This window comes from Nyctereutes procyonoides, unplaced genomic scaffold, assembly GCF_905146905.1.
Source record: "Nyctereutes procyonoides isolate TBG_1078 unplaced genomic scaffold, NYPRO_anot_genome, whole genome shotgun sequence".
Lineage (NCBI taxonomy): Eukaryota > Metazoa > Chordata > Mammalia > Carnivora > Canidae > Nyctereutes > Nyctereutes procyonoides.
The window spans coordinates 13,387,035-13,405,631 of NW_026575046.1; the positions used below are offsets into that span (position 1 = coordinate 13,387,035).

Here is an 18,597-nt window from a genome sequence, read left to right on the forward strand (position 1 = left end):
ACATTTTCAATTTATTTTAATCTGCGGCACTTCGGCATCAGGATTCCGCAGTCCCACGCAGCACGTTCGCCCCGCGGGTGACCTCGGTGTGGCCGGGCTGCACGGGCGCGGCAGGGCTCCCGCGGCCCCCCCGCCCCCCCCGTTTGCAGCCGGGTCTCCGCCGCCCGCGACCCGGGCCCTTCCTGGGCGGTGCGGAGCCGCGAGCGCGCGGTCTGCGGCGGCCCCGAGGAGAAGCGGTGGGGACGGGGGGAGGGGGGTGCTCCTGCCCGGAGGGGACCCCCGGGGGAGACTTGGGGAGGCGTCCTCCCGTCCTCCGTTACCTGGCTTGCCAGACAAAACCCCGAGGACGCTCGGAGATGCTCGACAGGCTCCTCGCCACCTCCAGAGGCCGAGCGCCGCGCTCGCCTTTGGGAGCCACAAGTTTCGCTTTTCCGCGCGCGGCTCGCGGGCCTCGGGGCTGTGCGGTCCCCGCCGTCCTGGGGACGCGGCGGCGGGGCGGGGCGGGGCGGGGCGGGGGCGCAGGTCGCGCCCGGGCTGGCTGCGAGTTCCCGGCGCCCGGTCCCGCCGTCGGCCCTGGGCCCCTGGTCCCCGTCCCCTGACCTTGCGCCAGGGGCCCGGGAGGGGCTGGGGCCCGCCCCGAGCCGGCGCGTCACGAGGGAATCTGGCCCGAGTGAGAAAGAGGTGAGAGGGAGCGCGGGACTTAGGCAGTTTTGCAACGAAACTACCCGCTTGGAGGACCACCCCCTTCCTCCAGTCCTGTTGTGTCTGTGCACCGCGCGCGCGCGCGTGTGTGTGTGTGTGTGTGTGCGTGTGCGTGTGCGTGTGCCCGCGCTCGTTTCTTCCCTTTCAAACACGTTTCCCCCTTTTCAAGCCTGGAGCTGGGGAAAGCGCGGCGGCGCGCGGGCCCGGGAGAAGGCGGGGGGACCCCAGGGGCGGCGCGGACGTGGGCGCCTGCGGCCCTAAGGACCCGGCGGGGCGGGCTGGGAGCTGTCGGGGTTAGGGACCCGGGAGCGCTGGGAAGGTGCGCGTGCGGGGAGGAGCCCTGATGTAAGAATGTTAATGAGAGGCCCCCCCGCCCAGCCCCCCCCGTCCCCCACCCCCGCCCCCCCACCCGCTGGAAATACAAGCCCGGCCTCGGAGCGCCTTGTGTGGTAACACGCTCCGCCGCCGCTGCCACGCTATTTAAACGCGGGCTATGGATCCGGGAACCGGCGCGAATCAATGAGATCAAACGCGGGGGAGATGCACCGTCAATTACAAGCACTGGGACAAGCCTAACTTTTTTTTTTTTTTCCTCTCTCTCTTTTACAAATACGCTTTCAAAAGCCATCTTAGCAACGCCCAAATAAGAAGCCACCTCTAAGCAAAATGGCATATATGAAGGGAGGGCGAATATATATATATATTTATACGTATATATAGAGATCTATTACAGGCGTACAGGTTTACGCGCGGTGAACTTTTTCTTTTCTTTCTTTCTTTCTTTCTTTCTTTCTTTCTTTCTTTCTTTCTTTCTTTCTTTCTTTTCTTTCTTTCTTTCTCTCTCTCTCTCTCTCTTTTTTTTAAAACGGTTGACACGGCCAGGAAGGACTCCTCCTCTGTCTTTGGGCGAAGGGGGTATTTATTCTGTTTTCTTAGGGCGCCCAAGGGGGCGCAGGGACCTCGGAGAGAAGAGTGAGGCGGCGAGAGCCGGGGTGGTGGGGGGCGGAGGGCGAGCCGGCGGCGAGGCAGGCCTTCCTGCGGCGCGATGCCGTCCCCGCTGGTGCTCACCGGCCCCGCGTGCGTCTTGCTGGTCTGGGCGTTGCTGGTCGGCAGCAGCGGCGGCGGCGGCGGCGGCGGCGGCGGCGGCGGGGGCGCCAGCCTCGGCGGAGGGCGCCGGGAGAGAGAGGCGCTGCAGCCGCAGAAGATCGAGGTGCTGGTGCTGCTGCCCCAGGACGACTCGTACCTGTTCTCCCTGGCCCGGGTGCGGCCGGCCATCGAGTACGCGCTGCGCAGCGTGGAGGGCAACGGGACCGAGCGACGGCTGCTGCCGCCCGGCACCCGCTTCCAGGTGGCCTACGAGGACTCGGACTGCGGCAACCGCGCGCTCTTCAGCCTGGTGGACCGCGTGGCGGCGGCGCGCGGCGCCAAGCCCGACCTCATCCTGGGGCCCGTGTGCGAGTACGCGGCGGCGCCCGTGGCCCGGCTTGCGTCGCACTGGGACCTGCCGATGCTGTCGGCGGGGGCTCTGGCCGCTGGCTTCCAGCACAAGGACACGGAGTACTCGCACCTCACGCGCGTGGCACCCGCGTACGCCAAGATGGGTGAGATGATGCTCGCCCTGTTCCGCCACCACCAGTGGAGCCGCGCCGCGCTGGTCTACAGCGATGACAAGCAGGAGCGGAACTGCTACTTCACCCTCGAAGGGGTCCACGAGGTCTTCCAGGAGGAGGGCTTGCACACGTCCGCCTACAATTTCGATGAGACCAAAGACTTGGACCTGGACGACATCGTGCGCTACATCCAGGCCAGTGAGCGAGGTGAGCAGGAGCGCGCCCCGGGCTCCCGGCCCTAACCCCGCGGCTCTCCCTACACACCCGTGCGCTCCTCTGCGGACCCCGCTGCCCCCCTCCCGCCCCCGCCGCACCGAGGACCCGGGGCGGACGCGCACTAGGGGATGCCCCCGGGCGTGCGCTGCTTGGCTGCGACAGCCTTTGACCGTCGCCCTCCGCGGTCGCGAGGTGAACGCAGAGGTCCTGGGGAGGCGGTGGACCGGGGAGGGGCGCCTGAGCCGCAGCTGCGAGTGCCCAGGTCCGACAGGTGCTGTCAAATCGCTCGGGTTTTCCTTCTTCTCCGTCCCATCGCCAGCGCCGGGCTGGTGACTGGGGGCGCACCCCCGGCTCCCTGCGGCAACCAGGGTCTGCAAGCGTCCCGACGCCGGACAACGTGTTCCCCAGCCCTTTACCAGCGCGCGCCCCCTCCCAGTGCGCTAGCCTGGGCATTCGCTCCGCGGCCGGCCGCCGCTGCCGGGCTAGCTCGCTTCTCCGGGTTTCCCTGGCTGCTCCTTCCGCAGATCCCAGCTTTCTTTTAAAGGGTCATTGTTTCGCCCTTCTCATTCCTTCCGTGGCGCTTATAAACGAGCTTCTGTGGTTTCCACCAAAAATGCCTCGCGTGTCTGGACCCGGCGACGCTCCGTCCGCCCCTCGCGCCCCCTGCCCCCAGCCCCCCGCCCCCAGCCCCCAGCCCGCGCCACGCGCCTTCCGCACCAAGGTCTCTGAAGCGCCTGGAGCTAGGCTGTGCGGGAGCGCGCGCTGGGGAAGTGGGCGCTTACAGCCTTTGCACGTGCGCCCCAAGTTTTCTCCTCCCGTCTGTGGGAGTTTGCATAACCAGCAAAAGCGGACAAAGCTCGTGGCTGAGGATGGCGGCCGCGGCTACGGGGAGCGGGAGGAGAAATGGGGGGCGGGGGGGGCGCGGATACCTAATCTCAGAAGCCCCCAGTGCGGCCCATTTCCCTGCAGTGTAGGGTGCGTGGAGGTGGGCTGAGGTGCCAGCATAGGAGAGTTGCCTCCTTCCTGGTGTCAGGTTTGGGGTGCACAGTGCTAGAGAAATCCCCCCTCGGCGTGCACGCCCCTGGATTGCCGGTGGGCAGTCCCGGCACAGCTCCCCACGACCCCACGCGGAGAGGCCAGAGGCGTGAAGGGCTGCGCCCCACGCAGGGCTAGTCCACGATCTGGCACGGGCAGGCGCCAGGCACTGTGGCCGGGGGACAGCGCCGCCGGAAGCTAGGGGCCCCCGCGCAGGTGAGGGGGGCGGGGGCTCCCCGGGGGCGCGCCGAGGCCGCCCCCAGCCCGGCTTGGCCGCTTGCACGCGGGAGCGCACGCGCTCCTCGGAGAAGCGGCGGGAGCTGTTGGTGGGTTCGTGACCTGCAGGCCGTGGGCGCCCAGTCCCTGCCCGACAGGCAGGCGGGCGCGGGGTTTGCTGATGAGGATAAAGGGCCCTTGCGTCCCAGCGCCGCGCCCTCGCCACGCCCGGCGGACAAACCCACGTGTGCTTCCTCCCGCCCGGTCCCGGGGTCCTGCGCAGCCCGGTAGACCCGGGGTTGCTCCGTTCCCCGAACCTGACTCTTCCCCGCGGTTGCTCTCGTTCCCGCAGGGCCTGGCACGTCCGGGGCCGGCTTTGGGGCAGGAGGCGCGCGGGGGTGGTGGTGGTGGGGGGGGGTTGACCTGCGGGCGGGAGACGCGGCTGCCAGGGCGCCTGTGCGGCCGCAGCCCTGCGGGTCGGGACGCTGGCGGCCACCCCTGCGCGCGCGGCCTGAGAGTCACTGGTCCTAGGGTCGCCCGATGGGGGCGGATCGCGCCCCCGGACGCTAAGTCTCCCGAGGCTGAGGCTGAGGCCGGGGGCAGGGAGGCGCCAGGGCCCTGGTGGGCCTGGGGGCTTCGGAGAGCTTGGGCTGCTGCTGGGTGCCGCGGAGTATCTCTGATGACCGAAGCCTCATAGCTGTTCCCAGGTCTTTTTGCAGCAGCAGCAGTAGCTGCTGCTGCTTTTATTTTGTCCAAGATCGAGTTTAGTGGTGAAAGTTTGCGGGGCTGCACTGTGTGTGTTTTACAGGTGATGAGGCTACCATTCTTTACTCTGAAATATATTTCCGACAGTGACTTGGCAGAAAGAGAAACATTCATAAATAATAAAACAAAAACAGTTTCGCTCCTAAGTCTGTTAAACACCCCGATTCCCACCCTAGGTGCTCGGTAACAAAGCTCTCTCCAGGGATCTTTTACTAATCACCCTTACTTTGCCCTAAGCGGTTAAAGTGTTTCATAGGGCTTCGGTACAGGGGTTCGGTGGAGTTTGACTTCCAGAGCACCTGCCCCGGCTCAGGCGTTACTGGCATAAGAGGTTGACCTGCTACTACATCTCACACCTCAGGCTCCTCAGGTAAAGGGGAAGTTGTTGGGGTGGCCTGTCTTGGGGATGCCGAGAGGGTTAAATGAGCTGACCCACAGTGTGTGCTGAAACGGTGCCAGGCACATACCCAGGGCTCAGTAAACGTCAGGTTTGATTGTGGCTCTTAAGATTTTATGTATATGATGATAATCACCCTCACCGAGGTGAGGCCACGTCATGGAGAAAGAGCCCTGGCAGGAGAAGCAGATGCTCTGGCTTTGGCACCTCCACTCGGCGGCTGCTGCTGCTGCGTGGCCTCTGCAAAGCATTTACCTTCTCGGAGGGAGAATTTCCTCCTCCTGAAACAGTGAGGTCAGATGAGAATCAGGCCTCTTCACACTGATCTGTGGTTTGGATTTGTGCTCATTCAAATATTAAAAACATAACCGACCACATTTTTGTTCTTGAAAGCTCCGTATTAAACATCATAGAACCAGAGAGTAGCCTCCCCCCTTCCAGCCCCCGTTTTTTGGAGATAACATTTTTAGCACTTTTTCTGAACTTACTCTCATCTTTAAAATCATATCACAAATGTTTGAATTTCTTAATGGGTAAAAACTGATGTGCCACCATCTCAAATAGTAATATGACTAGAATTTCACTTGTCTGTGTGCTGTAAAAGGAAGAACTGAGGAGCATTAATTATCCCTTTCAGGGATTTACCTTTGAAGTAAATAATTAAAATTTTTTTCCCTCTTTTGTTTTTAGCCAACATGCATCATCACCAAAATACACATACCCGAGTCTGTATTAGTAAATAAGTGATGATCTTTACTTAAAACTTATTCAATTCTACAGTCCACTACTGCCCTCAGTATTCTAGAGTCCGCAATAAATTTATTTTTAAAAAGACAAGTTTAAAAATAATTTTTTTTTCAAGCAACAGAAGCTAGCAGTTGTCTTGTCTATACACCTTAGGAGGTGCAGAACTAGAGGTAGTATGTACACACATTTTTGTATAATGAACTGCAGTTTTATCCTTTTAGTCATTAATGTTGATGTGGGCCTGCTAACAACTATAGAGATAACAGTATTTAATCAGTACAAGAGTCATTTATTTTTAGAATTAGGCTGGAGTAAATGACCAAGTGGTTGATAAGCAGAATTTTTAAGCAAAGAATGTATGATAAGTGTAAAATAACTAACAGCAGGGGAAAAAAGAAGCATTGTAAGCTGCAGTGTAGAAGCTCTGAAAGCCTTTGGAGTGGATGGACCTTTGTGAAAAACAAAAATAAAAGTGCAATCTCTATTTTGCAAATGAAACCCAATATATAGTGTAGAAATGGCCAGAAAGAAGTCCTTTTTTTTTAAAAAAAAATATTAATTTTATGGGAGTTGGTTATACAGCTATATAGTTTAAAAAGTCAGAGGATTACAGGAGCCTAATTAGGAACAAAAATTTCCTGTCTCCTGCTTCCCATGCCTCACGTCCCCAAGGAAAGCACTTGCAACCCTTGCAGCGACTTCTGTAGGTATTTGACTTTGTACTTCTAAATGACATGTTACATTGATTATTTCAGTTGGAGGTTTTCTCTCCTGCCATCCCAGGGGCAGATGATAATTTAGTTCTCTTCCCTTGCATGGGTAATCACATGCTCAAGCTCTCCCTGCAGACATCCTTTCAGAATGGTTTATAAAAATTTTTTGGCTAGCTCAGCTTTCAATGTCTATATCATTATTGCCTTCTAAATGCTATTTGCAGTTGGACCAAATGGGCTATTACGACAATATTTTCTTTATTGTTCTGGTTTTCTTTGGGTTGAAAAAAAAAAGCCCGTTTTTGCTTGTTTGCTTAGTTTCCTATGGACTTAAAACTAAATCATCCATCAACTCTATTTTAAGCCCTGAGATGTTCCAGTTTGATTCTTTTTTTCTTTCCCTTTTTAAAAAAGATTTTGTTTCTTTATCTGAGAGAGAGAGAGAGAGAGCACAAGCAAGGGGAGGGCCAGGGGAGAGGGAGAAGTAGGCTCTCTGCTGAGCAGGGAGCCCAATGTGGGGCTCAATCCCAGAACTCTGGATTATGACCTGAGCTGAAGGCAGATATTTAACTGACTGAGCCACCCAGGTGCCCCCAGTTTGGTTATTTTCTAAGCAGGCTGCACAGTTGTCACTCTGGAGTCTTTCTTTAATACCCCCTACAACTTCCATGGCCTCCCTTTCTCCCTCTCTGATTAGATCCCTATGTGTTCCTCTTTCTTGGTTTATGCTCTTGTTTGGTGAAGCACATCCTCCGGGAGCTTTCTCTGAAAGGAAGGATGAGAGCTAAAACTGGATACCTTTCATGACCAAAAATGTCTTCATTCTACCCTTATACATTATTATGGACATCTAGGTTGGAAGTCATTTTCCCTCAAGATTTGAAGGATTGTCTTATATGTAAATTCCAATCTTGCTACTAGGAAGCTTGAATTGATTTGGGTTCTTGACCTATTGTTTGTTATCTGTTATTTTTTTTTCCTGAAAAATTTCAGAATTTTCTCTTTGCTCTCAAAGTTTTAACATTTTGTTATGATGTATTTTCATGCCAGTATCTTGCCTTATGCACTTCAGAATATTGGGGGATACACCTTTTCAGTTCAGAAACTCATGTCTTTCAGTTCTAAAAAATTTCTTAAATTATTTCTTTTATCCCCTTCATTTTCTCTGTTCTGTCTGGAAAGACAGAACGGAGATGTTATTTGTGTTATTTGGATGTTAGACTTCTTGAATTGAAACTCTATCTTTCTTATCTCTTTTTTCCTACTTCCTACCTGTTTTTTAAAAAGAAATTCCTCTTATTTAGATATTTCCTTGACTATTCCCCAAATTTCTCTTAAGTTTTGGTTTCTAATTTCTGCTATCATGTTTTCAATTTGCGGTACATTGCATATCTTGGTTTGCTTCCATGAAATAACGTCTCTCTTCTTTTTTTGAGCTTAGAATCAAATGGAAGATGGGTGCAAGAGTCAGCTGGAGAATATGAAAGTGTTTCTTTCTTAAAGATTTTATTTATTTATTTGAGAGAGAGAGACCGAGCAAGCACATGACTGGGGGAGAAGCAGAGAGAGAGAGAGAGAGAGAGAGAGAGAGAGAGAGAAGCAGACTCCCCCTGAGCAAGGAGCCTGATGCAGGACTCCATCCCAGGACCCTGAGATCATGACCTGAATAGAAGGTAGATGCTATACTGAATGAGCCACCCAGGTACCCCGAAAATGAAAATACGTTTTTATTATTGATAAAACCTATTGGAAAACAAGGATTTAGATTTGTTGCCAAAAGGGCCTACTTACTGTTACTTCTCCCTTAATATGTGCCCTCTGCAAGCAGACACATACCTGAAAGAGGAAGGGAGAAAGGACTGGCATGGCATTTTTGTTTTTAGATTCACCAATCCAATAATTTACTCCTTTTCCTCCGGTGGGAGAGAGGATGAATGAAGGCACTTGTGGGATGAGGAGGGTCACCCTCTTAGAGTTTGCTCCAGATGAAAACATGAGACTGGGGAAAAGATACCCCCCTAACTCAGGTATGGTACCTGGACTGTTTCTGGTTCTCTGAGTTGGCTTCTTGTGGCCACCCCCTGGCACTTCTCTCTGCCGTTCTTTTTTTTTTTTTTCTCTCTCTGCCGTTCTTAAGGTGATTGCAAAGTCACTTACAGAGGACACTGGGAGTCAGATGGTGGAAGGTGCCGTGGGACATCACAAATTCTCTGGCAAAGAGAGAGAAATAGAGCAGAATGCTGAACAGTCCATCCAGAAACTTAGAATCACACCATCATCCCACCTTCTACAAGTTCAACAATTTGACCAAAAAAATTGACTATGTATATATTTAACTGTGCTTAAATACAGCACAAATTGTCTTAATTGACCTTCATTTAAGCAGCCTGCAGCATTAACTGCAGCTCTCTTTTTCTCCATACACTTTATTGACTGTTGGTGAATGCTGGTCATTGTATACTTCTCCTGATTATGCCCACACGCTTCTCACACTTGCCCACGTTCTTTCCAAGAGTTGTCACCAAATCCGTTTATACCAGTTGTACTTATTATAATAAGTGTGTAATTTAATTAGTTATTATATAAACTGAAGAAACATGAGTCGGAAGAGAAAGCTATTTCAGTGAAAACTATTTTAAACCTTCTGACAGATTGTATAAAGGCAAGATGCTAAAAATAGTTGCTGTTGAATTAGGCATGAATGAAACAGCCCTAAGGGATTCGGGAACATCCTAGAAATCTAAAAGGATTCTGCGTTCCCTCTGCTTTGCCAGTGTCTGTAAGTGCTTGCTCCAACTTAAACTGGATGATAATGTGCATTACGGGCTTCTTTTATGCAAGAAAAAACAATATCCTGCCCATGAACTTCGAAACTAGGGTCTCCTTTTTGAGAGTTGAACTGCATGGTCCACACAAAATGGATGAGATCTAAAATAATCAAAGTCTGCTCGGAGAGCCTCAGTGCTGCCCTGCGTCACTCCTGCTCAGTCCCAGCAGGTACTGACATTTAAAGAAGGAGTTTGTCTGTCAGAGGCCTATCTTGGTGGTCATGGAAAAAGGGAGAAGGAGATGGGCCAGAGCTGTAAAAATAGACAAAGAAGTGATGGGGGGCAAGTGTTGGGCAAGGGCCCAGCCAGGACTTAGGGAAGTCTGTGTTCCATCATGAGGGCACAGCGGTTAGGTCCAGGGGTGGTAAAGCACTTACAAGGATGCTTAGGGTTACCAAGGCTTGATGCCTTTGGATGCCTGAATCCTCCAACAGACCTCCCTGATTAGGATTTCATCCTCACTAACATCCTACTGCGTACAATTTGGCTTCTCATTTGGCATGCCCAGGTACATGTTGACACAAATGTGTTTGTGACAATTCTGGCCCTCATTAAAATGAAGGAATATGCATTTGAGAGTATCTAAAAACATCTGAGTTAGGTTATTGGGATTCTGACTCCAAACAAGGACTCTACTCTTTATGCACTGACAGGTTCTCTATCTGGGGGTTTAGGGCCAGACTCCGGACTATGATCAGCTGATCACAAGATGACGAGGGCTGCTGGTGGACAGTCAGCTAGAGCCCCCGGGGGCCTTCTGTAGATGCCCACTCTTGGAATCTGCACTCTTCAAACTTGTCCAGCCTCCGCCTTTTCCTTATTGGCTGCTCTGTTGCGGGCACTGTGGCTCTTTCATCATTTCTGGGACTAGAATTTGAATCCGAGCTAAAATAAGGGTCTAGGTCATAATGAGTGATGAAAAGTTTCTTTCAAAGCTTCCTTACTGAGGCATCTTGGTATTTGACTCTTTATCCCAAATATATAACAATATTTCGAGGCACAAACAACACCTACTCCCACAGTTAGAGACCTTTTGGAATTTTGTATTGTTAAAACTTGTTCTCTAGACCTTTAGCCTGCACAGCAAGCCCTTCCGTAGTAAGAAATGTCAGAGTCATGATCTAACACTCTGAATTAACATGTGTAATAAATGAAATATCAACAGGCGCCTAACCCTTCATGGAGGTTGCCAAGGTAGCTCTGGCACAGCCTGAAGTTTGCTTTATGTCTTTCAGCACCCATGCTTTTACAAAGAACAGACACATCTCGGAGGGCTGGCGTGCATGGTGATGACATGGGGACAGCCCCCAGGGTTCTCCGGGTCCCCTTCTCTGTGTGTGAGAGTGGTCTGCATGGTGGGGACCAGGCCGTGGACAGCGATCCAGTTAACTGGAGAACGGCCGGGCACCCACTTCACGCTAGCCTGTTGGAGCTCTTGGGGGGCAGACAACCATGTTCTGGAGCCACTTAAAGCTGCTCAGGTTTGGCAGTGTGGGTAGAAACTGAGCAAACATGAGGAGGGACCTGCAGTCTTGTTAACTATTTCCTATATAGGGTGAGACAGCTTGAGAAAAATGTTTCGGAATTCAGGCAGAAAGCTTATACTGCTCACCGCCTCCTCTGATTTGCCAAACGACGGTTTCCCCTAAAACCACTCAGTTTGCTTTTTTGGGAAAATGTACTTACTATGCTATTCAGTACAAAAAGCAGGTGATACTCTTCACTGGCTTACGCTGGGCAAATCTGATGACAGCTTTGAAGTATTTTTTAAAAACTTTATTTCAAAATAATTTTATACTTTTGGAAAAGATGTAAGAAAGTATAAAGAACTTTCCCCAGCCTTTACCCACACTGTCACCAATTGTTAACATTTCGCCCTATATGCTTTCACTCCAAATCTCTCCCCAACTCCTTCCCTTCCTACCCCCTTTCAACACACACACACACACCACACACACACACACACCCACCAATCTTTTTATGAACCATTTGAGAGGTAAGTAGGGCCATCATGCTCCCTTACTCCTAAATACTTAAGTGTGTGATTACAAGAGCGAGGGCATTCACTTACATAACCACAGTGTAAGTACGAGAAGCAAAAACTTTTTTTTTTAAGATTTTATTTATTTATTCATGATAGAGAGAGAGAGAGAGAGAGAGAGAGAGAGGCAGAGACACAGGCAGAGGGAGAAGCAGGCTCCATTCAGGGAGCCTGATGTGGGACTGGATCTTGGGTCTCCAGGATCCCGCCCTGGGCCTAAGGGAGGGAGGCGCTCAACTGCTGAGCCACCCAGGGATCCCCGAGAAGCAAAAACTTTAACACAGATGCAATACTGCTAATTTACAGCCCCATCTCTCCAGTTGTCTCAATGATGCCCTTTCTAGCAAAACATATATTTTTAAAGATTTTATTTATTTATTCATGATAGACATAGAGAGAGAGAGGCAGAGACACAGGCAGAGGGAGAAGCAGGCTCCACACAGGGAGCCCAATGCGGGCCTCGATCCCAGTCTCCAAGATCACGCCCTGGGCCAAAGGCAGATGCTAAACCGCTGAGCCACCCGGGCTACCCAACATTTATTATTTATTTATTTATTTACTTATTTATTAAGATTTTTTATTTATTCATCCATGAGAGACACACAGAGAGAGGCAGACACAGGCCGAGGGAGAAGCAGGCTCCATGCAGGGAGCCCAACGCAGGCCTCGATCCCGGGTCTCCAAGATCACGCCCTGGGCCAAAGGCAGATGCTAAACCGCTGAGCCACCCGGGCTGCCCAACATTTTATTTATTTATTTATTTATTTTATTTACTTACTTATTTACTTATTTATTAAGATTTTTTATTTATTCATCCATGAGAGACACACAGAGAGAGGCAGACACAGGCCGAGGGAGAAGCAGGCTCCATGCAGGGAGCCCAACGCGGGCCTCGATCCCAGGACTCCAGGATCACGCCCTGCGCCAAAGGCAGATGCTAAACCGCTGAGCCACCCAGGGATCCCCCCCAACATTTTTTTTATTACCTTTCTTTTAAGGATGCAAGATCACACGTTTCGTTTTCTGCTCCTCGAAGTCTTTTTGGCGCAGAGCATTCCCAAAGCTGGGTGTTGGGGGCCCCCGCCCAGCTCCCCGGTGCGCAGTGGACCCCCGAGGTGCGGGGGGCCGGCGGGCGGGCGGCCGCGGCCTCGTGGGTCACCTGTTGCGCGGGCGTGGGCTGGCGGCCTCCGGTCCAGCTGCCGGTCTGCCCCTGCGCCGTTGGGAAGGAACGAGTGGGGGGAAGGCTGGGGGCGAGGTGAGCGCCCCCGCCCCGGCCGGGCTCTGACGCGGTGTGCTCCTCCCCCGCAGTGGTGATCATGTGCGCGAGCGGCGACACCATCCGCGGCATCATGCTGGCGGCGCACCGGCGCGGGATGACGGGCGGCGACTACGCCTTCTTCAACATCGAGCTCTTCAACAGTTCTTCGTACGGTAACTGTGCTTCCAGCCCCCCAACCCCCAACCCCAACCCCCATCAGGTGTCAGAACAGGTCCCCAGGGCGGCCCGGGTGGCCCAGCGCGTGACCCTGGAGACCCGGGATGGAGGCCCGCGTCGGGCTCCCTGCGTGGGGCCTGCTGCTCCCTCGGCCTGGGTCTCTGCCTTTCTCTCTCTCTGTCTCTCATGAATAAACAACAAAATCTTAAAACAAACAAACAAACAAACAAACAAACAGGCCCCCAGGAAGCCAGCAATGTGAATTCCCTCCATAGATTCGGTTCCATTCAAAGGATTTTTAGAAATTTGTGATACTCTCCTAAGTCCTCAAGCTCTTCTTCTCTGGGAACCCCGAGCAAGAGGGTGGCTGGGGGTGCCAGGGGACTTGTCCGGGTGAGAGCATAGCTCTGGGCGCTCCAGATGGTCACGAATCCAGCCCCAAAGACCCCCCCTTCCAGGGTGTTTCCAGCTGCAGGTTACCACCATGAGGGGCTTTGGGAATATTTTAATGAGATGTGGGCATGATTTTTAGTAGAATAGACTAGAATATGTCGAGGTAATAGGACATGTCAAAATGTGTAGCACATTGCATGCATATTATTACTTCATAAAACTTATTAATATAATTGTACGTGTGTATCTATTTAAGCACGTTACACGTACGTACGTCTGTAATGGGCTGCAGTGTGAAAGTAAAATACTCCTTACCGGCGAATTGGGGTAAAGCATTTTGAAAGCTACTGCTCCCAGCCCCTTCCTTCCAGATGACCACAGGTTAAGCCTCCCCTCTTTAAAAGTTTGAGATCCACCAACGCCTCTGATTGAAAGCATAGGATTCTTTAAAACAGATCTGGGGAACTTCTGGGTGTTTCTGTGCTGGAGGGTGGTTGAGAAGGCCAGGGAAATCACAGGCTCAAAACACGTCCTCCACACGTGGTTAGGGCTCTCTCCAAGGGGACAGCATGCGACAATGGAACATTTTCTCAGTATTTCTCAAATACTGCACATTGGCTGCTCAGAAGGGAGCAGTGATAGGGAATCATTAGTGTACTTGTAACAAATGGCTTGTTTATGCTGAACTCTTCTTGCTGTGGAGAGACAGACAGGATCTAAACCTTAAAGGATACACCTCAGTTTCCTGCTCTGATTCCCTGGCTTGGTCAAACAACTCAAGCAATAGAACATTGTGCATAAACAGATAATAAAACAGAGTTCTCACAGGGCTAAAGAAAAGTTGATGAAACAAAAGTAGCTCCTGCTTCCTGTAGTGGATAAGGTTGAAGAGTTGAGGCTTGCAGGATGAACACCCATTTTTTCCTCCTTGCTGTCATGGTTCTCTTTCCCCTTCTTTGGCATAAGCCAAATGGTGGTCTCATTTTTTGACCCCAGATCAGAATGTAATTATATTATTGGCTATAATATTGAGTTCACAGAGATAGTGACAGAGACTGGTGAGAATTATTAAACATTTATTCTGAGTTTTGCACATTGGTGATGCAAACATAGTATTTATTTGGAGAAAATGCATGTGAATGCACATTATAAATGGGCCAGTGCAGTGCAAATATTAGGTATTGGAATTCCTCGCATCCACAGATAAAGTTTGTAGTACTTTGCTAATCACCATACGTGAGTATTACAGAAAATTTGAGAAACAGAAAATCACAGGGAAGAAAATAAGCTACCGCCCAGAAAATTCTGCCGCCCAGCTAAAGTTTAATCATAATATTTAGAAGCATGTGCATCTTGCTTATTTTATAAAAAATATATTTATAAAAATATTTTTCAATAAAATGGTTATACTATTTCAAGTGTGGCTACACGGGGTTTTATAATGCTGATAGGCCATCTTTACCTGACCAGTCTCTCATTTTTCAATATTTATGTTGTTCTCAGCTTTTTACTATTAAGAATAATGCTATATTGAGTAGTCTTGTGTGTGCATCACATATGTGTGTATATATATATATATGCTTTTGCAACAGACTATGAGTTTGTATGTTTTCCTGCATCCTTACATCATCTAACTTTTAAATTATTTTTTCAAATTTCTTTTTATGCAAAGTTTTGCAGTTTCTTCATTTATATTCTGTACCATTCTTGTTGAATTCATTTTTAGATATTATGCTCTCGGTATTATTAATGATCATGTTCTTTTCCCATTACATTTTATAACTGTAGTTGTTTTATAGAAAAGCTAAGAGATTCTGTTTTATTTATCTTGCAAGGGTTCCATATATTAAATCCCCTATTCCAATAACTTTTATATCATTTTTATATAGCAACAAGAGTTCTTCCCCATTTTGTCAGTTAAACATTTTCTTTTTCTTTTTGTATTGCATTGGCAAGAACCTCCAGGATAATATTATATAACTATGATGATACTTTAATTTCTGACTTCTTGAATTGAAGTAGATGTTAAAGTATCCTTTTATTTCTAGTTTGTTAAGTGTGGTTAAAAATTGGAAATGAGTGTTGAATTTTATCACGTACATTTGACCTATTCTTTTAATACATTTCCTAAGACTGAACCAATGTAGTGTTCTTGGAATTAAGTATACTTTGTCATGATGACTTTTTTAGGTGTACTGCTGATTTTAACTTTTTAGTTATCTTATTTAGGATTTTTGAGTCTATATTCATGCGTGAGATTGGACAGGGTTTTCTTGCCTTGAGGTGGTATTGCCAGATTTTAATATCAGGTTTATATTAGCTTTATAAAATTAATTGGGACACTTTCCATTGTTTTTGTGCTCTAGAACAGTTTATATACCATAAGAATATTCCTTGAAAGATGGAAACAATTCAACTCTGTATCTGGACCTAACTTCTTTTTAGAGGTAATCTTTGAAAAACTTAAAAAAATTTATTTTGAAATAATTTAGACTTACAGAAAACTTGCAAAAATAATAGAGTTCATATATACCTTTTATCCAGATTCCTCTAATGTTAATAATTTAAATAACCATAGTATAATTATCAAAATAAGAATATTAACATTGATACAATACTACTAACTAAACTACAAGCCTTATTTGAAATTGACTACTTTTCCTCCTCATGATCTTTTTCTGTTCCAGGATCCAATCCATTTAGTTGTTGTATCTTCTTAATCTTCACCAATCTGTGGTATTTCCTCAGTCTTTCTTTGTCATTCATGACCTGACACTTTTGATGAGTCTGTTATTTTGTAAATTGTCTCCCAATTTGGATTTACCTGTTGTTTTCACATGGTAAGATTAAGTTTATACTCATTTGTCAAGAATACTACAAAAATGACATTGTGTCCTTCTCATTGCATGGTACGGCATAAGAAGTCATAGCCATGTGACTTACTCTTGGTGATTTGGGGACAGCTTTTTAAAATGCAGTTTTCCTTGTGTTCAATTTTTCTGCTTCTTGAAACTTAAACTGCGTAGAGTTTATACATTGTGCTCCATACAACTTTCAGAGTATCCTTGGAGTTTCTGATTAGACCTCTTTTCATTTTTATCTTTTATGTAATGGTTGCTTAGGCTTTGGGCTCTGGTATCAGTCTGGCAAATTGAGGTAACCCTGCCCTCCCCTGCCGGCCTCAGTTTCTTCTAACTGTAATAATAGTACTTACCTCATGGCATCAAGCTGAGTAATAGATGAGGTAATGTATGTGAGATACATAGCAAACACCTCGAAACATAATGGGTGTTTAATAAATGTTAGCTATATTAGTAGTCTCAGTTTACTTTGATGATTATATATAGTTCTTAAAAAATGGTAAGTTTATACATTTTTCTTGGTTTAGTTTATTTTTAAAAATATTTTATTTATTTATTTGAGAGAGTGAGAGACAGAGAAAGTGAGTGAGGAGGAGGGGCAGGGGGAGAGGGAGAGGGAGACTCCCACCTGAGCAGGGAGCCCCAGGTGGGGCTTGATCCCAGGACCCTGAGATTATGACCTGAGCCAAAGGCAGACACTTAACCAACCCAAGCACCCTTCTTGGTATCGTTTTATAGATAAATTTAGGCCATATAGTCTGTTAACAGATTGGCCAACTTTTATCTAATACGGTTTAAAAATGGATGTAGGTGCATTAGGAACTACATTTGCATACAAATAACCAAGACTTCGGCCTATAGTGATTTAAACAAATGTAGAGGTTTATCCTCTCACCTGTAAGAAGTCCAGAAGTGGGCAGCCCGGTGTAGAGGTGGTGGTTCCATGTCATCAGGGATCTAAGCTTCTTCTGTATTTTGGCTCCCTTAATCTTAGTGAACAGTGTCCATCCTCAAAATCATAAGATGGTGGCTAGGACTCCAGGGATGGTGTCTTCATTCTAGGCAAGACGAAGAGGGAAAGATGACAGGCAAACAGAGACCATCTCACCATCTCAGTTGACTCAGTTCTGTTTGAAGGTCTCTCTGGAAGCCCCACTCGCTAACTTCTACTTACTTTGCTACTCCTAGTTGTGAGAGATGCCAGGAAATGTGTATTTTCAGCTAGACTCAGTGTCACCCCAAAGCAATTTAGGAATCTGTTACTAAGGAAGAAGCAAGAATGGGTATAGAGAGGCAAATGTCTATTCTTGCCACAAACCTTGAAGCCCTGTTCCTCCCTAGGGCAGAAGCAGTAAACAGAATCTTCTGGCAGGCAGAGAGACCTAGATCAAGGTTCTGGTGTCTATCATCAGTAAGGGATCTTCTCTGAGATTTTTTTTAAAGATTTATTTATTTGAGACAGAGAGTGTGTGAGTCCAGGCACACACATGTGCAAGAGTGGGGGAGGGGCAGAGGGAGAGAATCTTCGAGCAGACTCCCTGCTGAGCGTGGAGCCCCATGGGGTGCTTCATTCCACGACCCATGATATCATGACTTGAGCCAAGACCAAGAATTGTAACCTTAACCGACTGAGCCACCTAGGCTCCCCATTGTGCCCTAAGAATCAGATACATGTTCATGAAAAGTTCTTCAACATCCTTTTCTACCTGTGCTTCCTCACACCAAACTCTACACCAGTTCTAGAAAAAGGCTGTTATTTTAATTAATACGTACTTGCTATTAGATCTTAAAAGAACCCCATACTGATAATGTCCATATTTACTAATTACTGGATTGTTTGTTCTTGATGAGAACTCAAAAAAATTCTCAGATCTGCTCAAATTATGATTATAGGAATTCAGAATATATTATGGAGGATTTCAAATGATGGAAAATAAGACTGACAGGATAGGTTTAAAAAAATCTAGAGAAGTGGTGTCTGGGTGCCTCCCTCAGTTGGTTAAACATCTGATGCTTGATTTCAGCTCAGGTCATGATCTCAGGGTTCAGGGAGTAAGTCTTCTGTCAGGCTCTGTGCTCAGCATGGGGTCTGCTTGAGATTCTCTCTCTGCCCCTTCCCCCTGCTCACACACATGCTCTCTCTTGTAAATCAATAAATCAATATATCTTTTTTAAAAATCTAGAGAGAAGATGATATTATATTGCCCTGTAGAGTTCTAAATAGCACCTATCAGCATTCTTATTCACTGGCATTATCATCTTTGGACGTAAGTGAGGTGGCAAGTTATTTGGGTGATCCTGTCCAGGGCTGTTAAGATTATTGTAGAGCTTTCTTGACTTCCTGATAACTCAGAGGGCACTAATTAAGGTGAACATGGAAGTATAGTAGAGTTAGGGGATGCACATCAATTATTTGACTTGCTAAAAGTGGAAAGAGAAAAATTGAGGAGAGATTAGATTTATTATGTTTTACTGTAAAAGTAATACATATGCACATTAAAGTCAGTTTGGGATGATGTGAAAAGAAAAAGAATTCTCACACAATCTTTGAACTGTAACAGTTGTTAAACCACATTTAGACACTTCCTCTTTTGATCTTACTTTCTGTGTTACTTTTGTTTTTTTTTAACATTTTGTC

General features: G+C 48.1%; 1 protein-coding gene across 2 annotated transcripts in view; it reads left to right on the forward strand.

Annotated features, from left to right (window-relative positions):
• The first annotated feature begins 1,171 nt into the window (after positions 1 to 1,171).
• NPR3 (natriuretic peptide receptor 3) overlaps positions 1,172 to 18,597 on the forward strand; it is a 68,356-nt gene continuing 50,930 nt past the window's right edge. For both annotated transcript variants that reach the window (XM_055325674.1, XM_055325675.1), the window contains exons 1-2: positions 1,172 to 2,519; positions 12,579 to 12,701. In XM_055325674.1, the coding sequence (XP_055181649.1) occupies positions 1,748 to 2,519; positions 12,579 to 12,701 (895 nt within the window). In that variant the 5' untranslated portion in view covers positions 1,172 to 1,747. The remainder of the gene's footprint in view (positions 2,520 to 12,578; positions 12,702 to 18,597) is intronic.